The sequence below is a fragment of the Rhipicephalus microplus genome, chromosome 2 (genome assembly GCF_043290135.1).
Source record: "Rhipicephalus microplus isolate Deutch F79 chromosome 2, USDA_Rmic, whole genome shotgun sequence".
NCBI classification, from domain to species: Eukaryota; Metazoa; Arthropoda; class Arachnida; order Ixodida; family Ixodidae; genus Rhipicephalus; species Rhipicephalus microplus.
In genome coordinates this window covers 194,437,116-194,460,884 of record NC_134701.1, presented here as the reverse complement: position 1 = coordinate 194,460,884, position 23,769 = coordinate 194,437,116, and the positions used below count along the sequence as shown (strand labels likewise).

At 46.2% G+C, this 23,769-nt stretch overlaps 1 protein-coding gene across 2 annotated transcripts in view; it reads left to right on the top strand.

The window, feature by feature from the left end:
- The window catches only part of LOC119170523 (sialin-like), a 121,605-nt gene that overhangs the window by 25,365 nt on the left and 72,471 nt on the right, over nt 1-23,769 (top strand). Inside the window, exon 2 of one of the 2 annotated variants that reach the window (XM_075887185.1) lies at nt 782-939. The exons of the other annotated variant lie outside the window; for it this stretch is intronic. Within the exon in view, the coding sequence (XP_075743300.1) occupies nt 852-939 (88 nt within the window). The 5' untranslated portion in view covers nt 782-851. The remainder of the gene's footprint in view (nt 1-781; nt 940-23,769) is intronic. 2 annotated transcript variants of the gene reach the window in all.

The window sequence follows — 23,769 nt, the reverse complement described above, 5'->3', positions numbered from 1 at the left end:
ATTATTATTATTATTATTATTATTATTATTATTATTATTATTATTATTATTATTATTATTATTATTATTATTATTATTACACCGAGGACATCAGAATATTGAAACTGATATCGAATATTACTTCTGGCGTATGGTTCTGCTTTCTGTGTACGTCTCCGAGTCTCATTTTGACTCACTTATTTCTACATTTTATTAGCTCGCAGAGGTATGCCACGCTGCAACAGGTGTTCGGAAGTGATCGGTGCGCTAAATGCTTGCCTGCACTGTATACGTTATGACGGGGCAGGGAGAAAGAAACAAGCAAACGCCGCTCAGGATGCAGACTCGACAGCTCCATCCTCGATTTCGCTCAATCATGCACTACATACTTTCGATGCACTCAAGCGGCAGGGCGCTGGAGTCCCGCCGAGTGTGGTGCGTCGCGTGCAGTGACAATAGGACGATCGGGCGGGCAGCTGCTAAACGCTTGGTTGCAGATCGTCGCACAGTTTTGCACGTCGCGTCGTCGGACAGCGCTGCACCGTACACACTCCGTATTTTTTTATTTTTTTTTTGCCCGTGTGACTGTGGTCTTTCAGGAAACTTGGACGACTCGCTGAGGGCTGACTGGGCTTGTGGTGAATCGTTGAAGTTAAACGTATAAAGAAAATAGTAATCGCTTAAATCTTGTAATTTGGCCGGTCCATTGTTATTTCCGAAAAACAGGGAAAAAAGGGAAAAGAAAGAAAGACAGCAAGATGGATGTGATGGAGGAAGGCATGACTTTGAGTTCTGATCACAGGGATTCATCGGACGAAGAACGAAGAAACAGAGGAGAAGACGCCACCGGCGCTTCTAGCAACGACAGGGCCATGACGGTAGCGGTGATTACGAAAGATGGCCTGGCGATCGGAGCGCCGGACAGCGGGACCGGGAACAACGTGAAACACGGTGACAGACGTGAGTATTACGTACGATCTCTAATAATTGCTTATAACTTGTACAGACGTCGCGGCACTGTTTCTGCTGCTGTCGAAAAGATACGCCTGTCGGTGGTCTTGAAGGCATCTGTAGACCATCCCCAGTATGAGTGTCCATACACAAACACGGTCGCCGGGCCGGGATTTCACGAAGCTTCATCGACCATTGTAACGGTGGTAGTCAGTCGTCTGCTGATTCTTGGTGCGCTGCCGGACGAGTTGGCGAGCTTCTTCAGCGCGCTGTAGGTAGGCGGCAACCTCGAGGTTTTCTTCGTCAGCGACGTTTGAAAGCATGGCGTCAAGCGTCGTTGCCGGGTCATTCAGCGAAAAGAGAATGAAACAAGTGAACAGAAGAAACGCGCGTGGCAATACGCTTGAATAAATTGTTTAGAATCTTCGATCGCATCATAGCAGCAGCCATATCGAAGGCAATTTAAACGTAATAGAAGTAAAACAGTGTACGTTGCCCATGTTAGGGGTTATCTATCTGCCTTTTTGTCCACCCCCTTCTCTAGTTTCGTACATGAAGAGTACGCGGCTCCACTCATCATCCGTGTTTTTATTCAAGTTTTAATTATATATTTGACATGCCCATTGAGACAACATCGGAAGCCAGTGGCATCATCGCACGCAAACGAGGCCGCTGTATATCTGAGGAAACGTCCGATAGTAATAAGTCATTAAGTTCAGGATATTGCTTTAGAAAATAATTTGGGTGATCTTGTTTCATATGAACAAAAAGTTTGTACAAATCGATGGGACCACAGTGCGGCCGATAATAACAATAATAATGTCTTAGGTTTAACTTTCCAAAACCACGATATGATTATCAAAGATCCCATAGTGGAGGGTTGCGGAAATTCTGACCACCTGGGATTCCTTAACGTGGATCTAAATCTAAGTACACGAGCCTCGAACATTTTCGCCTCCAACGAAAATGCAGCTGCCGCTCAGTGGGACCGAAGTTATACAATAATTAAGAAGGCACTATGGTTTTGGAACGTCAAACAGCAGACAATAATATCAAGAAAACATTAGCAGAACATAGATTAAAAGCAAAACGGACAGGGTAATTTGAGGCAAAGAGTGATACGACTTCGACGACTTTTGTAAGAATAGAGCAGACAGTGCTACCGTACATAATTTGTGAATTATTCGCGCAGCCGTCTCAAGAGAAAGCGTCAATAAAATCTCTCAAATACCCGGCGTAGCTAAGTTCGCTGCTAAGATTTATTCCGATGGACAACAACGGCGTGCTCATAAGTCAAACGTAAATAGTTAATCCGCTAAACACTTGCAAGGAATTCTGTGCCAATTGTTCATGCAGTGGCTGACGACGATGAGGAATTATGCCTGAAGTAGATATGCGTCACAGTTAATAGGTGAGCAAGAACAAGCTTTTGTAATGGTTTGGAGCATTGGACGACCCACTCGTTACGCTATTCGCATTGTGCGACTTGAGGTTGTTATTTCGCTGTTTAAAAACGATTTATTATAAGTTGTATTAACGCGATTGCTTTCCCGACACCAAGCCTGCCCAAGGCAAGTTTGCCGACAAGTCCCAAGCACCGGCGTGGCTCAGTGGTAGAATAGTGGGCTGGCACTCAACGGACCCGGATCAGAGTCCTACTGTGTAATCGGCATTAGGGTGTTTTTTTTTTTTTGCTGATTTCGCGCGATGTGGTTACGGACACCGGCGGCGGCGGTGGTGGCAGCAGACAACTACGGCACCGCACAATACCCGATTTGTGATCTCATAACAGCTTCTGCTGTAAAAAGGGGGTGTAGACTGCCTCATAGCCTATAAGGGGTATTCACGTGACGTCATCATGCGTTACTTTATTGAACAGTTTGCATCCTCACCATTCTCGAGATATGTAGATCAAGCTGAGAAAGCCTGCCTTTCACTGTGATTTCCCTACGGAAAAATGGCGGCCACACTGACGTAAGTGTCCACTCTATGCATGTATCTGTGTGGGCAATGCTGTGCATAGCAGACAAGGAAGCAATTTATTCGACTCAAATCAGCCTAAAGCTGTCAGACTCAGGATTTTGATAGGAAATAGAGAAGTACGTAACACGTTACAAATATTCTATTGCTTCTAATTATTTAATTTTTATTTTAATATTATTTACTTATTTACAAATACGACAACCGTATTAAAAGATTTTCGCAGGATTGAATACAAATATTTGATACAACTAGTACGGCAAACAAAAAACAATGAAAAACAAACTACAAGTGGTACAAAGTCTATGCTGATATAGATAAAATACGCTTCAAGTATAACTGAAACAACACGTCAAACACAGTTATTAACACAACGAAAAAAAATAAGCTAATTAAACAATATGCGACATGAATAAACGCTGAAATGGCTGCAACACTACATCGTTGGACAGTTGATTTCATTCACTTATGACCCTGGAAAAAATGAGTACTTAAAACAGTTGTTGCGAGTAAAGAAGTGTGTAATTGTTAGCGCATGTCGCTGTCTTGTAGCATAACCTGTAGAAAAGGAGGCGATCTCGGCACTATCGATGCTGTAGTGTTCCTTGTTAAGTTGATAGAGAAATTTGAATCATAGTACACGATTTTCTTGTGTCGAGGTCGGTAGATTGGTGTTTTATAGCAAGGCTGTCATCGAAATGCGTCCAAAGCTATTGTGTATATATATATATATATATATATATATATATATATATATATATATATATATATATATATATATAGACATATATATGTATGAGATCTAACAGACAATAATGCCAAGAAAGGTATAGGGGAAGTTATTAGGCCAATTGTAATGTAACTGAGAAGAAAGAAAAGTGGGTGAAAAGATAACTTGCCGTGGGCAGGATCCGAACCTGCGACCTTCGAATAACGCGTTCGATGCTCTACCACTGAGCTACCACGACAGCCATCCCCCCAGCCACTTTATTGGATATCTATGTCAATTTAAACGTGGGAGTGTCAGTCAGCGCCACTAGTAGCCATGGCGGCGAGTGTGGTACACTCTTTATGAGCCTGTTTGGCGTCACGTAGCACGTGAACTTATTACTAATTGGCAGCTGACCAATAGTCCACCGTATACCACCTAGAGGCACCAAGTCTGCCAGTACGAAACCATCGTTAATGAATAAAGGAAACAAGTGTATACTTAAGGGCTCGTTTTTCGTGTTTTACACAATAATAATAAGATCTAACAGACAATAATGCGAAGGAAGGTATAGGGAAGTTATTAGGCCAATTGCATTGTAAATGAAAAGACAGAAAAGTGGGTGAAAAGATAACTTGCCGTGGGCAGGATCCGAACCTGCGACCTACGAATAAGGCGTTCGATGCTCTACCACTGAGCTACCACGACAGCCATCCCCCCAGAAGGTCTAATGCTCAAATGGAAGGGGGAATAATGCCACCTAGAGTTGTGAGCCGGCAAGCCCTAGCGAGCCAAAAAGGGCAAAGAGAACGAAGAAGTGTGGTTGGCACCTCGTTCTGAAGATACACGCTCGTGTCTTTCTGCCCCGCTGTTGCTGTCTTGTCTCTACGGCTCTTGGTGCGTGACAATATTGTGTAAAACAAGAAAAACGAGCCCTTAAGTGTACACTTGTTTCCCTTATTCATTAACGAGGGTCTCGTACTGGCAGACTTGGTGCCTCTAGGCTGTATACGGTGGACTATTGGTCAGCTGCCAATTAGTAATAAGTTCACGTGCTACGTGACGCCAAACAGGCTCATGAAGAGTGTACCACACTCGCCGCCATGGCTACTAGTGGCGCTGACACTCCCACGTTTAAATTGACATAGGTACCCAATAAACTGGCTGGGGGGATGGCTGTCGTGGTAGCTCAGTGGTAGAGCATCGAACGCGTTATTCGAAGGTCGCAGGTTCGGATCCTGCCCACGGCAAGTTATCTTTTCACCCACTTTTCTTTCTTCTCATTTACATTACAATTGGCCTAATAACTTCCCCTATACCTTCCTTGGCATTATTGTCTGTTAGATCTCATTAATATTGTGTAAAACAAGAAAAACGAGCCCTTAAGTGTACACTTGTTTCCCTTATTCATTAACGAGGGTCCCGTTCTGGCAGACTTGGTGCCTCTAGGTTGTATACAGTGGACTATTGGTCAGCTGCCAATTAGTAGTAAGTTCACGTGTTACGTGACGCCAATCAGGCTCATAAAGAGTGTACCACACTCGCCGTCATGGCTACTAGTGGCGCTGACTGACACTCCCACGTTTAAATTGACATAGGTACCCAATAAACTGGCTGGGGGGATGACTGTCGTGGTAGCTTAGTGGTAGAGCATCAAACGCGTTATTCGAAGGTCGCAGGTTCGGATCCTGCCCACGGCAAGTTATCTTTTCACCCACTTTTCTTTCTTCTCATTTACATTACAATTGGCCTAATAACTTCCCCTATACCTTCCTTGGCATTATTGTCTGTTAGATCTCATTAATATTGTGTAAAACACGAAAAACGAGCCCTTAAGTATACACTTATTACCCTTATTCATTAACGAGGGTCTCGTACTGGCAGACTTGGTGCCTCTAGGTTGTATACGGTGGACTATTGGTCAGCTGCCAATTAGTATTAAGTTCACGTGCTAAGTGACGCCAAACAGGCTTATAAAGAGTGTACCACACTCGCCGCCATGGCTACTATAGTGGCGCTGACTGACACTCCCACGTTTAAATTGACATAGATACCCAATAAAGTGGCTGGGGGGACGGCTGTCGCGGTATCTCAGTGGTAGAGCATCAAACGCGTTATTCGAAGGTCGCAGGTTCGGATCCTGCCCACGGCAAGTTATCTTTTCACCCACTTTTCTTTCTTCTCATTTACATTACAATTGGCCTAATAACTTCCCCTATACCTTCCTTGGCATTATTGTCTGTTAGATCTCATTAATATTGTGTAAAACAAGAAAAACGAGCCCTTAAGTGTACACTTGTTTCCCTTATTCATTAACGAGGGTCTCGTACTGGCAGACTTGGTGCCTCTAGGCTGTATACGGTGGACTATTGGTCAGCTGCCAATTAGTAATAAGTTCACGTGCTACGTGACGCCAAACAGGCTCATAAAGAGTGTACCACACTCGCCGCCATGGCTACTAGTGGCGCTGACACTCCCACGTTTAAATTGACATAGATACCCAATAAACTGGCTGGGAGGATGACTGTCATGGTAGCTCAGTGGTAGAGCATCAAACGCGTTATTCGAAGGTCACAGGTTCGGATCCTGCCCACGGCAAGTTATCTTTTCACCCACTTTTCTTTCTTCTCATTTACATTACAATTTGCCTAATAACTTCCCCTATACCTTCCTTGGAATTATTGTCTGTTAGATCTCATTAATATAGCCACCTAGAGTTGTGAGCCGGCAAGCACTAGCGAGCAAAAAAGGGCAAAGAGAACGAAGAAGAAGTGTGGTTAGCGCCTCTTTCTGAAGATACACGCTCGTGTCTTTCTGCCCCGGTCTTCCTGTCCTGTCTCTACGGCTTTTGGTGCGTGACAAACGGGTGAAGGTGCTGGGTAATCTATGCACCGTACCCCTCCACATAGCAGGAACACAAGCGTCGTACCGGTAGTCACACCTGTGCATCGCGCCAGCAGAAGAATCCGAGGGCTATCCCCTGAGTTTGGACTGCTCGCAAACAACATGGCAGCTCCGACCAGCCCTACCGACACCAACCCAACCGGTACGAACGGCACAATGCCGCTTCATTGCACCTTACTCACACCGCGAACGCCAAATCCCTTTCATGGCACTGCACTTGAGGATGTCGAAGATTGGCTCGTTCATTACGAGTTTGTTGCCGTGCACAACCAGTGGGACGACGCAGACAAACTGCGGCACGTCTATTGCAGTCTTTTGGACGGCGCACGTGTCTGGTATGAGAACTGGGCAGGTATTCTCATATCATGGGAAGACTTCAAACGCCGACTTCTTGGGACATATGCCAGCCCTGACCGTCAGGAGAGAGTTGAGCGCGATCTGCAGTCCCGCGTACAATTGCCGAACGAAGGCGGTTGCGATGTATGTCGAAGAAATGACGCGCCTTTTCCACCGAGCTGACCCCGGCATGCCAGAAGAAAAGAAGGTACGGTACCTCATGCGCGGGGTGAAAGAGCAGCTTTTCGGTGGGCTTGTACGCAGTCCACCCAAGACTGTGTCAGAATTTCTCACGAAAGCCGTCACCATTAAAAGCACTCTTAGGCGCCGGGCCCCGTCATACGAACGGCACGTCAACGCTTCAACTACGGACTACTTAGGAGCTTTTGGTGGCCAAATGGATTTCTTCCGAGAGATCATACGTTCAGTCATCCGTGAAGAGCTCCAGAAGCTGTCAGTGCCCTCGCAGCCCACTACCTCCTCGTTGTCCTGTGTTGTCCGAGATGAAGTCCAGCATGCCTTATGAGAACCGCCTTGCATGCGGGATTATCAACCACCCGGTGACTTTCCCCGCATGTCGTATGCTCAAGCTTTGTGGCAACCTGTTACACCTGCAATTCCGCATCCCACCGTGGCCCCAGCCATGCTTCAGACGGTTCAAGTGGCGCCATATTACAGCGCACACCTCGCCTGATCTCGTGGAAGTCAGACGTCTGGCGTGCGCCAGATCGACGTCCTCTCTGCTTCCACTGTGGTGAAGCTGGGCACCTGTACCGACAGTGTCCTTACCGACAACTTGGACTACGCGGATTTTCGACGAACTCACCACCACCGAGGTTCGGTCAGCGGCCCCCTGAAATTGAAGAGTATGTGGCTCAACAGTGCGGAACTTCGTCATCCTTGCACCAGTCACGCTCCCCGTCACCGCGGCGATTTTCTCCGAATCGCCGCACCTATTCGAGCGTGGCGCAGGGTCGGTCACCCAGTCCACGCCGGGAAATCTAACCACAGCGACCTTCGGGGGCGAGGCCGCTCATACTGGACAAGCTCAAGGCCTCCTACCGACGCTTCCGCAAACTGACGATTCTCCGACGACGACCACACCAGCTGGTTCCGCAAAGATTTCATTAGACATTCCAGTGCTGCTCGACGGTCGCAAAGTCAGTGCTTTAGTTGACAGGGGTGCGGAATTTTCTATAATAAGAGAAAAACAGGCTGCTCTCCTAAAGAAAGTGACGAGGCCTTGGAACCTCAGCCCTATTCGTACTGCTGGCGGGCACATCGTCATGCCACTCGGCGTTTGCACAGCACGAATAAAGATTCGTGGTTCTACCTTCGTTGTCAGCTTGAGCGTTCTCCGTCAGTGTTCTCGAGACCTGATAATTGGCATGGACTTCCTGAGGCAGTACGGTGCTATCATCGACATTCGACAACGCCTCGTCATGTTCTCAACAAGAAGCATCACACCAGAGCATAATCCCATCCACGATAAAGTATGTCTGCGTGTAATTGACGATGCTGTGACAATACCACCGCGCTCAAGTGTTATGGTTGAAGTTGAGTGTAACAAACCAGCACACTGTGAAATGGTAACGGAGAGCAATCGATCCCAACTATTTTCCCAAGGTGTCTGCGTAGCACGAAGCCTAGTAGACCTACAGGCTGGCCACTGCGAGGTACTTGTTACGAACTTCAGCTACGAGCGCCGACACCTTTTCCCTGGTACTGTCATCGTCTATGCCTACCCAGTAACCAATGTGACCGAGTGTTTTGCTTCCGAGGCAACCGATAATGCCGAAGCACCTCTCCGGGGCGTCGATATAAATCCAACGCTTTCTGACAAAAACAAACGAAGGCTTAATGACCTGTTTATAGAATGCCATGTCTGTTTTGCACGTTCATCGATAATCCGTCAAATATCGATTACCAAACACCGTATTACCACCTACGGTGACGCGCACCCTATACGGCAACAGCCTTACCGCGTTTCACCAACCGAGCGACGCGCGAATCAAAAGCAGGTGAAGGAAATGCTTCAAGACGATGTAACACAGCCATCAAGCAGCCCTTGGTTATCGCCAGTGGTCTTTGTAAAGAAGAAGGATGGTACACTTCGCTTTTGTGTCGATTATAGGAAGCTGAATAACGTCACAAAGAAAGACGTGTACCCGTTGCCTCGAGTAGACGATTCTCTTGACAGGCTGAGGCAAGCAAAGTACTTTTCCTCAATCGACCTCAAAAGTGGTTATTGGCAAATTGAAGTCGATGAACGTGACCGCGAAAAAACGGCTGTTGTAACTCCTGACGGCCTGTATGAATTCCGAGTGCTCCCGTTCGGCCTCTGTTCCGCTCCGGCCACATTCCAACGAATAATGGATACCGTTCTCGCTGACCTCAAGTCGTTGTCTTTTCAGAAACGTTTGACGAGCACCTTCGTCGCCTTCGGAGAGTTTTTGAAGCTATACGATCCGCGGACCTTACCCTCAAGCCTGAGAAGTGCCATTTCAGCTACAATGAACTGAAGTTCTTGGGTCACGTTGTGAGCGCTGCAGGCGTTCAGGCCGATCCCGAGAAGACTGCCGCTGTGTCCGCTTTTCCAGCTCCGACAGACAAAAAAAAAGTCTTCGGTGATTTCTAGGGCTCTGCGCCTACTATCGCCGCTTTATTGAAAACTTCTCTAAGGTTGCGGAGCCTCTCAGTAGACTTACGCGTGACGACACCTCATTTCAGTGAACTGACGAACAAGCGACTGCCTTTGCGGAACTGCAACATCGATTGTCATCCCCTCCTGTACTCGGTCATTTCGGTGAGGACGCTGACACAGAGGTGCACACTGACGCAAGCAACATTGGTCTCGGAGCTATCCTGGTGCAAACAAGATGGGATCGAACGTGTGATTGCCTACGCGAGCCGCACTCTATCACGTGCCAAAACCAACTATTCAACGTCAGAGAAGGAATGTCTCACAGTAATATGGACGATTACAAAGTTCAGGCCTTATCTCTATGGGCGCCCATTCAAAGTTGTGACTGATCACCATGCTTTATGTTGGTTGGTTACCCTCCGAGACCCCTCTGGACGATTAGCACGGTTGAGTCTGCGACTTCAGGAGTTCGATGTCACCATCGTATACAAGTCGGGTAGAAAGTATGAAGACGCCGACACGCTATCACGGGCACCTCTGGAATCCGACCATGCAGCTGTAGAAGACGACAGCGCCTTCTTGGGGACTCTCAGTGGGGCGGACCTCATCAGTAAGCAATGAGCGGACCCCGAGTTAAGGCCCATCATCGATCATTTAGAAGGCAGCACCGCGTCTTTTCCTCGCCCACTTTCCTGTATATTGCCGTCATTTTGCTTACGACACGGCATATTATAGAAGAGAAACACCGGTGTCGGCAGCAGATCTTTTCTAGTTGTTTCTCAACACCTTCGTGATGATATCTTATTAGCCTGCCACGATGAACCGACATCCGGCCATCTGGGATACTCACGGGCGCTCGACCGGGTTCGACAGCTATATTTCTCGCCAAAACTCGCAGCTTGTGTCGAACGCTACGTGAAAAGATGCCGCGAATGTCAGCGTCGCAAGTCACCACCTGTAAAGTCTGCAGGCCTCTTACAACCCATCGATCCACCGCGTACGCCATTTGACCAAGTTGGGATGGACCTCCTTGAACCGTTTCCTTTGTCTCACTCCGGAAACAAGTGGATAATCGTCGCAACTGATTACTTGACGCGTTACGCTGAAACGAAGCCATTGCCACGCGGTACAGCATCTGAAGTCGCCCAGTTTTTCATGCACCACATTGTGCTTCCTCATGGTGCCCCGTCATTCATCATCACTGACCGAGGGACAGAGTTTACGGCAAAGCTGTTGGACGACATCTTCAAGCTCAGTCACCCGAACTACCGCAAGACAACCGCATACCACCCCCAGAGTAACGGCTTAACAGAAAGGCTGAACAAAACGCTGGCGGACATTATTTCTATGTACGTGGATGTGCAGCATAAAACATGGGACGAAATCCTGCCATACGTAACGTTGGCGTACAACACCGCAACCCAGGAGACGACAAGGTTCGCACCATTCTGCCTCGTTTACGGTCGAGACGTGCAAACCATGCTAGACGCTATGCTTCCTTGTGGCATCGACCAGGAAGAGCTACTAACTCCTGATGTCGACGATTACATTCAGCGTGCAGAAGAGCACGTCAATTAGCTCGCGTGCACATAAGATCGCAGCAATGTGAAGACGCCCGAAGGTACAATATCCGCCATCGACAAGTCTCCTATCAACCTGGCGACCAAGTGTGGGTTTGGACTCCCTCCTGTTAGACGGCGAGGTCTCAGCGAAAAACTCCTGAGCAAGTACGTCGGACCCTATAAAGTACTACGGCGGTTGAACAAGGTCAATTACGAAGTTATTCCAGACGGAAGCTCGGCAACGACCCAACGCCACTCACCACGAACAGAGATTGTGCATGTCGTCCGCCTAAAACCTTATATTACGCGGTGATACTCACCTTATTGTTCCCGGGCAGCAAACATTTCCTTTTTTTTGACATTGTCCGTTAGGTCTCGAACGAACTGTGAACTCAGTTCATGGTTTTTTCTCTTATGACCAACCTCAGGCAATTTTTTTTGCACCTGCATATGCCCTGTGCACTATAGGTACTGTTTCTTTCTCTCTTTTTTTTTCCTTATCGGCCCTGCTGTCCCCTTGTGTATAAGCATCGAGTCGATGCTCTAATCGGAGGGGGAATAATGCCACCTAGAGTTGTGAGCTGGCGAGCCCTAGCGAGCCAAAAAGGGCAAAGAGAACGAAGAAGAAGTGTGGTTGGCGCCTCGTTCTGAAGATACACGCTCGTGTCTTTCTGCCCCGCTGTTGCTGTCTTGTCTCTACGGCTCTTGGTGCGTGACAATATTGTGTAAAACACGAAAAACGAGCTCTTAAGTATACAATTCTTACCCTTATTCATTAACGAGGGTCTCGTACTGGCAGACTTGGTGCCTCTAGGTTGTATACGGTGGACTATTGGTCAGCTGCCAATTAGTAATAAGTTCACGTGCTACGTGACGCCAAACAGGCTCATAAAGAGTGTACCACACTCGCTGCCATGGCTGCTAGTGGCGCTGACTGACACTCCCATGTTTAAATTGACTTAGATACCCAATAAAGTGGCTGGGGGGAAGGCTGTCGTGGTAGCTCAGTGGTAGAGCATCGAACGCGTTGTTCGAAGGTAGCAGGTTTGGATCCTGCCCACGGCAAGTTATCTTTTCACCCACTTTTCTTTTTTCTCATTTACATTACAATTGGCCTAATAACTTCCCCTATATCTTCCTTTGCATTATTGTCTGTTAGATCTCAATAATATTGTGTAAAACACGAAAAACGAGCCCTTAAGTGTACACTTGTTTCCCTTATATATATATATATATATATATATATATATATATATATATATATATATATATATATATATATATATATATATATATATATATATATATATATATATATATATATATATCGCACCTCCCGATATTGCATGCTTTCTACTTTATCAATGTATTTTCTGGTGACCGGATACCACATTATATTATGGATGCGTAATCTACTACAGGCTGCACAATTGCGTTAAATGCAAGGAGACGAACATCGCGAGTTGTGAATTTCAAAGCCCGTCTAGGAAGAAAAGGTTTTGATTAGCAAAATTATACATCGCATTGATGTGTTTGCTCCATCTTAGATCATTGCAAATCCATATACTGATATATTTTCTGTGGTCGACTTCACAGAGCATGACATTGTGTGCCGTATACTGGAAATGCAGATTGCTACGCTTGCGTGAAATTTTCATAAGAACTGTTTTGTCAAAGTTTATATCCGTCTGCCAATCATTGCACCATTTCACTATTCTATCGAAGGTTTCATTTAGTCGTATCTGGTCGCTGATAGTAAAAATTTCTGAATACATTATGCAGTCATCCTCATATAGTTTAGCTTTCACAAGAATGTTATTAACAATATTATTTATAAAAATAAGAAACAAGAGATGCCCGAGTATTGAACCCCGCGGAATGCTAAAGCCAAAGGGAAAAATTTGAGAGGCGTGGCTTTTAAAAGAAACATACTGTTGTCGGTTTGAAAGATACGCAGCAAGCCAAGTAACACTTATAGCTTTACGTAGAGTACATCAACTTTGTAGAGTAGCTTTTTTGGAAACCTTTTGTGGAAACCTTGTCAAAGGCTTTTGCGAAGTTCGCAAATATTGCATCCACTTTATGAGAAAATCAAATACAATGTACTTTTATTTCAAGTAACTATCCTAAAATTTCATGTGCAACTATGTTGGTGCTTTGTGAACGAGATAATCTATCGTTCTGGTGTTTGGCAATCATAATTTCAGTACTGGTGACTGCGCAGGGTTTGCTTGCGATGAATGTGTCTGTACTCTACAACATTATTATTATTATTATTATTATTATTATTATTATTATTATTATTATTATTATTATTATTATTATTATTATTATTATTATTATTATTATTATTATTATTATTATTATTATTATAATTATTATTATTATTATTATTATTTCTTTTGGATGCACAGAAAACACGATGACACAGAAGAAATAGGGATGGAAAAGACTGGCAACTATCATCTCCAGTAAAGTGTGGAAATATATGAGCGCACAAGGTAGAAGGAAAGCACTTGACAGGATAGACGCTCATGCAATATCATCCCAAATATCATCTCTAGGTCCGCAACGTCTACTTCTCTCTTCAGCGAAGGGGAAAGATACAGGAAAGGGAGATAGCAGGAAAGGAACAAAAAGCAAATAACACAGACGTAAACACGCAAATAAGTAGTCGCATAAAAATACTACTAAAATACGATAGCAAACCAGTTTTGTTTAAAAGTTAGTAGGACCTGACGGGCCTGGTCTCTCCGACGAGCCTGGTCACGTCGAGAACAGGCAGTCAAATCAATGGTCGTGCATTTATGTCCATTACTTCACATTCCTTGATAAGTACGTAGAAAAAAAAAAAGGTGAAACAGCCGAAGAAGCTGGAAGATGCAGTACATGATAACAAAAATATATAACTGAAACAGAGAATTACTTAGAGATATAAACACAGGGACAGTCAGTTTTATTGCGTAGTCAGTCCTCACAGAGAAGAGAAATCCCCATCACGGGAGCAAAAAGGCGTTTTCAGCAGCCAGGCAAGGGCTCCAGCTGTGGTTTCACTTGACAAAGAACATTTCATTGAAAATATTATCATAAACAGGACAGGTGACATTGTAATAATTTAACATACAAACATATCAACGCGTATCCTCTCTCTCTCTCTCTTGCTTTGTACACAGAACTCTTTCCAATGTCGTCGCACTTCTAATCCAGAGCAGCGCATAATCTGAACCTTTCTTGTCATTCGTCTTTTGCAAGTGCTTCATAATACTAAGTGTCAGTAATATTTATTGAAGGATGAAATATACATATGAAACGATATATATATTGTGAGCGCTGACTATGTACTTCATCTTCATCTGCATGACCAAACCATTGTAGTGATCATCATCGTATGTCACGCGGGCTGGCTCTCTGGCTCGTGCGCCTGGATTAAAGGAGGATAACCTGGTTGCTGCCGTACCGGACGTGGTCTCATAAGTGGTGGAGCGTGCTTTGGTTCCCACGTCCTCCTGCTCTACCCGTCACCCCTGGAGCTCCGGTCTGGTCGACGGTTGTGCCCTCAAGCAACAGCAATGGCAGAACCCAACCCGCCCACTGCTGCAACCGCTCCTTCTCAGCCACTTAGGCTTCACTACACCGTGAGTACCTCTCATCGAGACCCTCCGGTATTTTCCGGCCTTCACAACGAAGACGTCGAAGAATGGCTCGACAGTTATGATCGAACCAGCGTTTGTAATTACTGGGACGAGGCGCACAAACTGCGCTACGTTCCTTTTTACCTCGATGGCGTCGCTAAAACCTGGTATTACAACCACGAGAGCGACTTCTCCAATTGGTCGGCCTTCACGGGGCATCTCCGTCAGGTATTTGGCACATCTGCAGGATGTTCTGTAGTAGCGAAACAGAAGCTCGCAACCCGCATTCAAGGGGACGACGAATCGTATACGTCCTACATTGAAGATATTCTGGCTCTCTGTCGCCGAGCACAAAATGACATGACGGAGGCCGATCACGTCCGACATCTACTGAAAGGCATCAACTCTGTGGCCTTCAATGCTCTCGTGATTCAGAACCCGACTACCGTCCGGGACGTCATCACTACATGCCAACGCCTGGACGCGCTTCATTCCATGCGCCTTCCATACGCCTCCTGCGACGCTCGCTTTACCAAAGAGCATGAATTGCGGGCCCTTATTCGCACAATTGTCAGAGAAGAACTTCACGGCCTTATTCCAGGCAACCCTACCGTTGCGTCTGTCCACACACCTCCTCCCAACCTGCGAGAGATAATCAAGGACGAACTGGCATCAATGACAAGCGCTGCACATGCCCCGTCTCCTGTGCGCTTCCCAGTGCCTTCGTACGCAGAAGTTGCATCGCGGGTCCCTGCACCAGTTCCAACCGTGCCTGCGGCCGTCGGATGCGACCATGTGGCTGCGATGACAATGCAAGCGCCAAGGCTACGCCACTATTCTACATGGCGTCCTCCCCGCCCCATCTGCTTCTACTGTGGCATAAGGGGTCATATATCCCGTTTTTGCCGCCGCCGTCAGCAGGATGAACGACGTGGTTACTCAGCTTACGAGAGAGACTTTTCCCCGCGACCCGATGAATACGATCCCGCACCGTATCCATCCACCTTCCGTCAGTCGCCCTCCCCTCCACGGTCTCATGCTGGGCCTCATCCTTCTCGTTCATCTCGCCGCCGTTCTCCGTCACCGTTTCGGCGTACGTCATCACCCTTGCGTCCCGCTCCGATCTCTCGGGACTCGGAAAACTAGAAGGTGCAGTTTTTGGAGGGGAAACTGCTTGTCGTCGGAACGCTACAACTCCTCCGTCTCGTCCAGCTAATTTACTGCCTGTTTCTGTGGAAGGTGTTTTTGTTGACGCCCTTATAGACACTGGAGCCGCAATTTCGGTAATTGATCGTGAATTGTGTTTTCGCCTGCGTAAAGTGCAAACTCCTTATGCCGGTCCCATGTTATGCGGTGCTAATGACAGTCCAATTCGCCCGACCGGGTTGTGCACTGCTCGTATTCTCATCAATGGAATCCGTCATCACATACAATTGGCTGTGCTGTCTTCGTGCGCTCATCAGATAATCTTAGGCTGGGACTTCTTGTCAGCGGCGTCTGCTGTAATTTCGTGTGGTCAACCCCTCATTCGTATTACGGACACTGAGCTTTCTTCTGCTGCCGACCTTTCGTCGCCCAACCTTGTGACAGCTGCGGATTTCCTCCTGCCTCCCGGACGAGAACGTGTCCTTACGATCAAGTCACGTGACATTCTAGATGGTGACGCTCTGGTTGCTCCTTGCCAGCGCTGCATTTTTCGAGGGATCACCATCGCATCTTGTTTAGTGCGGTTATCCCGTGGGTATGCAAGCATCACGGCCTGCAACACGACGCCAGAACCAGTTCTTTTGCCTGAGGGGACCACTGTTGCCAGCATTACCGAAGAAGCACCGCTTTGTGTCGTCACTGGTTCATCGGCTTCGTCATTCTCAAAGTGTATGCCAGCGGAAGATGCATTTCCTGCTCTCAAGGCCACTTTGTGTGAACATCTCAACCCAACGCAAATGGATGCCTTGCTAGCGTTATTAATGAAGCACAAAACTTGCTTTGACGTTTGTTCCGAAGGTCTGGGTCAAACAACAGTGACCGCCCATCGTATCGACACCGACGGATCCCGTGTGATTCGCCGCCGCCCTTACCGTGTGTCGGCTTCTGAGCGCAAGCTTATAGAAGAACAAGTCAACGACATGCTCGCGCGCAACGTCATCAGGCCTTCGACAAGCGCATGGTCTTCTCCTGTCGTACTAGTGAAAAAAAAAGGATGGCACGGTACGGTTTTGCATTGATTACAGTCCACTCAACAAAATCACTCGTAAGGACGTCTACCCAATGCCTCGCATTGACGACGCTCTTGATACTTTACAAGGTGCCGAGTACTTTTCAAGTCTCGACTTGCGCTCCGGTTATTGGCAGATTCCAATGCACGAGTCTGATAAAGAGAAGACTGCGTTTGCTACGCCAGATGGGCTCTTTGAATTCAATGTAATGCCTTTCGGCCTGTGCAATGCCCCAGCCACATTCGAACGGATGATAGACACGGTACTGCGGGGATTAAAATGGAAGACCTGCCTTTGCTACCTGGACGACATTGTCATTTTTTCGTCGAGCTTCTCACAGCACCTGGAACGGCTAGACGAAGTCCTCACGTGTTTAGCTAAGGCCGGTCTCCAGCTCAACACTAAGAAGTGTCGGTTTGCCAGTCACAGCATCAAGATATTAGGTCATGTCGTCAGTAAACATGGCGTTGAGCCCGATCCCGACAAGGTTGCCGCGGTACTGCACTTTCCTACACCAACCACACAGAAAGACCTCCGCAGCTTCCTTGGCTTAGCGTCGTATTTCCGCCGCTTTGTACGTGATTTCGCTACTATTGCGGCTCCTCTACACAAACTTCTGACCACGAGCGCACCCTTTGTCTGGTCGGATGACTGCGAAGCCGCTTTTCACACCCTCAAGCGATGCCTCACATCACGGCCAGTGCTTCGCCATTTCGACCCTGCAGCACCTACTGTGCTACACACTGACGCAAGTGGACTTGGCATCGGTGCTGTCCTTCTTCAGCGGAACCAAGCTTCCGAAGAACAAGTCGTGGCCTACGCGAGCCGTACTCTGTCACATGCTGAGCGAAACTACAGCATCACTGAGCAAGAATGTCTCGCCATCGTGTGGTCCATCCAAAAATTTCGTCCTTACTTATACGGCCGGCATTTCACAATAGTGACTGACCATCATGCTCTGTGTTGGTTATCGTCTCTCAAAAATTTGTCGGGACGCCTTGGCCGTTGGGTACTACGATTGCAAGAGTATGACTACAGCGTCACATATAGGTCGGGCCGAGAGCACCAAGATGCTGACGCTTTGTCCCGTTGCCCGCTCTCGCAAAGCGCCGAAGTGTCACCTTCCATCTGTTCGTCACCGCCTGCCAAAGTGACCAAACAGACGGCTGCTCCTTCGAAACAGTTAGTTGCCTCGGCGGACCTTCTTTCGTCCACAGATCTCGCCTCGCTCCAACATGCCGATACCTACTGCCGCACAATCATCGATCGGCTCACTGGCTTATCGCGTGCTCCAAACAGCCGCCTAAGACGACAACTTGCCCGTTTCAAGCTTCAAGAGGGAACATTATGTCTGCAAATTTACCATCCTCTCGGTAGCCAATGGGTTCCCGTCATTCCCCGCTCACTTCGTCTGGAAGTTCTACAAGCGTTTCATGACGATGCGACAGCTGGCCACTTAGGATTCCACAAGACCTACGACCGCCTCAGGACTCGCTGCTTTTGGCCTGGCCTCTCCACTTCTGTCGCCAAGTACGTCGCTTCCTGCGCGTCATGCCAGCACCGAAAACGTACCACGTCTCTTCCCGCGGGGCCACTGCAACCACTGCCGTGCCCGTCCACTCCCTTTGAATTTGTGGGCATAGACTTATACGGACCTCTTCCGCTTACGCCAGCCGGTCACTGCTGGATTGTTACTGCCGTAGACCACCTTACTCGCTACGCGGAGACGGCAGCTCTTTCATCTGGTGCTACCTCTGAAGTAGCCGATTTTTTCCTTCGCGCCATTATTTTACGACATGGCGCACCGCGTGTGCTTCTTAGTGACCGTGGCAAGACATTTCTTTCACATGTCCTTGCTGAAGTCTTAAAAGCCTCTAACACCATCCACAAGACCACATCAGCGTATCACCCAGAAACTAATGGTCTGACTGAGCGTTTTCACCGAACTTTGTCCGACATGATCTCTATGTACGTGCAACCAGATCACAAAAACTGGGACACAATACTTCCTTTTGTCACGTTCGCATATAACACTGCCATACAGCGTACAACGAATTTTAGCCCTTTTTTTTCTCGTGTATGGCCGTGTACCGACTTTTGTTCTGGACACCACCTTTTTGTCCACATCTTCCAATCCATCTTCATCTCTCCCGGAAGAGTTCGCCGCTCGCGTCGCCCGCTGCCGTGAAATCGCCCGCGCCAACACTGCTACCATTCAGGACAAGAGAAAAATCGACATTGATGCGAAGCGCCGAGTTGTTGTGTTCCGCCCAGGCGACGAAGTCCTTTTGTGGACACCTGTTCGTGTACCTGGGCTCTGCGAAAAATTCCTTCACCGGTATCTCGGTCCATACACCGTCCTGGAACGAACATCTGAAGTCAACTATCGCGTTGCTCCTGTCAACGCGGCTTCTGATCGTCGTCGCCGCCACACCGAGATCGCCCACGTCTCTCGATTGAAACGATATATTCGGCGTCCCAACCCTTTCTAACTTGCTGCCCTTTTTCGCGAAGGGGGGAAAATAGTGTGAGCGCTGACTATGTACTTCATCTTCATCTGCATGACCAAACCATTGTAGTGATCATCATCGTATGTCACGCGGGCTGGCTCTCTGGCTCGTGCGCCTGGATTAAAGGAGGATAACCTGGTTGCTGCCGTACCGGACGTGGTCTCATAATATATATATATATATATATATATATATATATATATATATATATATATATATATATATATATATATATATATATATATATATATATATATATAGAGAGAGAGAGAGAGACCATCAACAAAGTGGTACATAGCGGAATGAATTTGTGATATTGACTCAATTCAGAAACGATGTGCATATCACATTTCAATAACTTTACATTGGTGCAAACAGGAACTTTTTGCAGAGAATTCATGTTTGTAGTGCGTGTTTAATTAATATGTCTTGATTGGCTAGGCTAGTACGGGAACTGTGAAATTATTAAAGCAGCACACCCGCAAAAAAGAGAGAGCAGTGCGCTACGTAAGATTCAAATGAGTGTAGAATAAGAGCCGGAGTGACGTACAAAAAAGAAGGGAGAGAAAAAGAGAGGGAGATGGATACAGAGAGAGGGAAGGCGGTGATAGTGATGGAGAGGCGAGCTATGATCAGAAAACTTTACATCAAGGGACGCTACAGCTGTCTCTTAAAATACGGAGGTATAGTAGAGCGCAGTGCTTCATTAAAAGAGTTGCTCATTATTAACAAATGATTGCTTGTCGTTCTCATCTTCCCTGTAGTTTCGTAGACGTCACTTATTTCCAGTTATGACTTGTCTATGGGTGCGTAGAACCGGGACGAGTAGGTGCCGTCACTTGCCTATGCATTGAGGAGACAACTCCCGAGTAATATATAGCTGCGTGATATTTTAAGTGGAAATGAATAAACGCCCTTCGTGACGGATAATCATTGTGAGCTGACTAGAATGCCATACACCATTTTTATGCTTATATCATAATTAGGATAGGTCGGTCCCTTTATATTATGGCATGGGCTACTCATTCCAACCGACAAAATATGTAGTAAAAATCATAATGATATGCCAAAAATGTTATACTACACAATATATTATTCATGAAGGCAGTACGATTGGATTCCGAGCACGACATGGAGGTCGCATAATAACTTATTTAGCCATGCATCATTGTGACTTTCCTTGATTTATTTGCTTATAGAACGTCTAATGTCTTTTTTTATTAATTTCAATTAGAAGATGCTTTGTACTTATGTGTAATTCAATATGCAAAGCGCATGCGTAAATGTGACCCTTGTACAAATTCAAAAACACGCCCATTGACGTTTTATAGTTCGTGCAGAAGTTAAAAAAATCTTTGAAGTAGCATTAGAGGGTAATAATCGCGTCATACTTGTCTGTAAAGTGTTGTAGTGTTTGCAGTTTTTCTTTCTCTTGTAAATTGCCGTTTTTTGTGTGTATACTTTAACTAATGCCAGCTATATATAGCCTCTGGATTGTAAATCAGGTGTGTTACCTACATTTAATTATGCTGTTATATGTCAGTAAATTAATATGAAAACAGGAACCATGCTGCAGTATTCCAGCGAAATCGTAAAACGGGAGAGTTGATATCGCATGCAGTCGTCGTACACAATGTTTCGCTTGAAAGCGGAAAGTTTTATACATGAAACAAAAAATAGCAGTCAGCTGAAACTCTCGTACATGGCAGTGCAAATATACCACCTGTACACCGTTCCACCACGTGCGTACAGAGGCGTACACCTGCAGCGTCACTGCCTATCGCCACACTACGCGTTTAACCAAAACACCGTCTTTCCGAGTACAGGAAGCACCTACTTTCCTCCTTGTGTTTTTGTGGCTCTAAATGGGCGTGTGGCGTTTCTATCGAAACTGAAATCCTGCAGCCATATTTAGCCCGTCGAAACGCTACGCCCTCACTTATTCAAATGCAAAATCAATTTCTTTTTTTTCATTATAATGACTGGTTTGCCCAATTGCTTGAAATAACCACGTCATGCCGTGACGAACTTGATCTCTAAATATCTCTTGATCTCTGACCTACACGTTTGATTCAGAAATACACCAATATGACTTGAACTGAAGATGGTGGATTGAAAATTATTTTTGATACTTATCCCTAAATTGTCCACTTTCAATTCGTTAGTACTGTACTTATATTGCGTACGCCACCTGCTTTCGCCAGATGTATTGACTATTGGCTAAGAAACAAGAAGAAACATTAGGTATTGGATGAATTGAACATTCATCACAGTAAATTTGTCTACATTTACCTTTATTTTGCATATGATCTCTTTGTTGAAGACACTGCCATGTTCTACGGGTAGTTCGGCGGGCTTCTTTCTGCGCCACAAATAAAGTGCAAATTTTCTTTATTTGAAACGCGCATAACCAAAAACAAATGTACACGAACTTACTGGCCTGAAATTTCAGTCTATATATTAATGCAGGAGCTTGGCATCTCAGTCCCCACGTGGGAGCTGCCCGCAGCACAGTGATCTGTGTTTTGGAGGACCAAATAAAAGTTTATCCAATCCAATTCATGCAAATGCAGAGCTCGACTGACTTCAGAATAAATGGATATTTCATTACTATTTGTTAAGCACTAATCACTATAACAAGCACAGATGAGCGTATTATGACATTATTTTTGTCGCCATAGAATATCGAGTACCTACAAACAACTTTGAAGCAATTTTGCGCACTTACAGACGGTTCGGCATAGGTGACATCTGATTTGATTGATCAATGTGATTATTATGTGGGGTTTTACGTCCCCAAACCAGCATATGATTATGAGAGACGGCGTAGTGGAGGGCTCTGGAAATTTCGACCCTTTGGGGTTTTTTAACTTATACCGAAATCTGAGCACACGGGCCCACAGCATTTTCTCCTCCATCGAAAATGCAGCCGCCACAGCCGGGATTTGATTCCGTGACCTACGGGTCAGCAGACGAGTACCTTAGCGACTAGACCACCGCGACAGGGCGTAAGTGACAATTGAAAGGGTTAAACACTAAACTTAATACTTCGGGGAAAAAAGTGAAGGATGCCGACCCCACAGTGGGAGGAATCTTTACTAACGTTTCGGCTCCCCTACTTGAGCCTTGTTCAGAGTGTTCTCACGATAGTATGACAGCCGAGACGTCAGCAAATATCGTCACATTGATCAGCGTCCTTCAACGTTGTCACTAACGTTTCGTCCAGACCAGACTAGGTTTCATCAGACCCGTGAATGAAATAAGTTCAATTACAACAGCTGGCATTCACGCTTTCTGGGAAGAAAAAGTGGACGGGTAAGACACAACAAAGTGGACGGGTAAGAGCCTACCGCCGTAGCTCTATCGATAGAGCATTAAGCGAGCGATTCGAAGTTCGCGGGTTAGAATACCACCTACAGAAATGGCGCCTCAATCAAGTTTAATTCATTTAAATAATTCTCGGAATCACACTCCACCGTTGAAGGTGAGGGATAATAGATCATATGCTCTTTAAAAATACCTGATTCTTGGCCAATTGCCTAGTTTAGGTGTGTGCCACTGTTCAAGGTTTTACTCTACTCTTTTGGGTTTAATTGTTCGTTGGATTCGTTTGGTTGTGTCTAATGCAGAAACGAGTGTCTCGAGAAAATCCCCTTTTCGTTCGTTACTAAAGCGAAGTTCGTTTGCTGAAGTAACGAGATGGACTGTTACCTTGCTTTTCTGTCAGCGGTACTAGCGGTAGTTTGAATTGATTTGAGGCTCACTTAAAACACTGAGGTGCTGAGGCTCAGGCCACAAACTACGATAAAAGCATCAAGCGCGGGAATTTGCGACCGCAATCTGTCTTTATTTTTTCACGATGCCACGGTGCATGCGCCCATCCCCTGTAGAAGGAAAGACGCAAACCACTCCGCCATCTCAAAGGCTTTCGTTCTGGCAATACCGACTGTCCAGACCCCCATTGAAACGAAAGAAAGCAGCACAGCAAATTGAAACAAATAAAAATGCCGAAGCTTGCATTAAACCTTGCAAAGCTTTAAACTACGAAACTGAACGATTCTGAAGACTGCTCTAGTTGATTTTAGGTTTCTTCTAGGGCTTTTAGCTAGGTGATGCAAGTTATTCCTAGGTCTGTTCTGGATCGTTGCTAAGCTTCAGCTAGGTTGTTTCAACGTTGATTCTCAACGCGGAGAAGCTCGAGTTAAACGACAGGCACAGACGTGACATGATTTTCCAAACTCCAGGGACACAACCTCGCTCTGAAACCGAGCGTTCGCACTTCTATGGGAACGTCATCGTTGCCCTATGCCTTCCGTCACTTCAGGGTCGTTTCGCAATCACCGTCG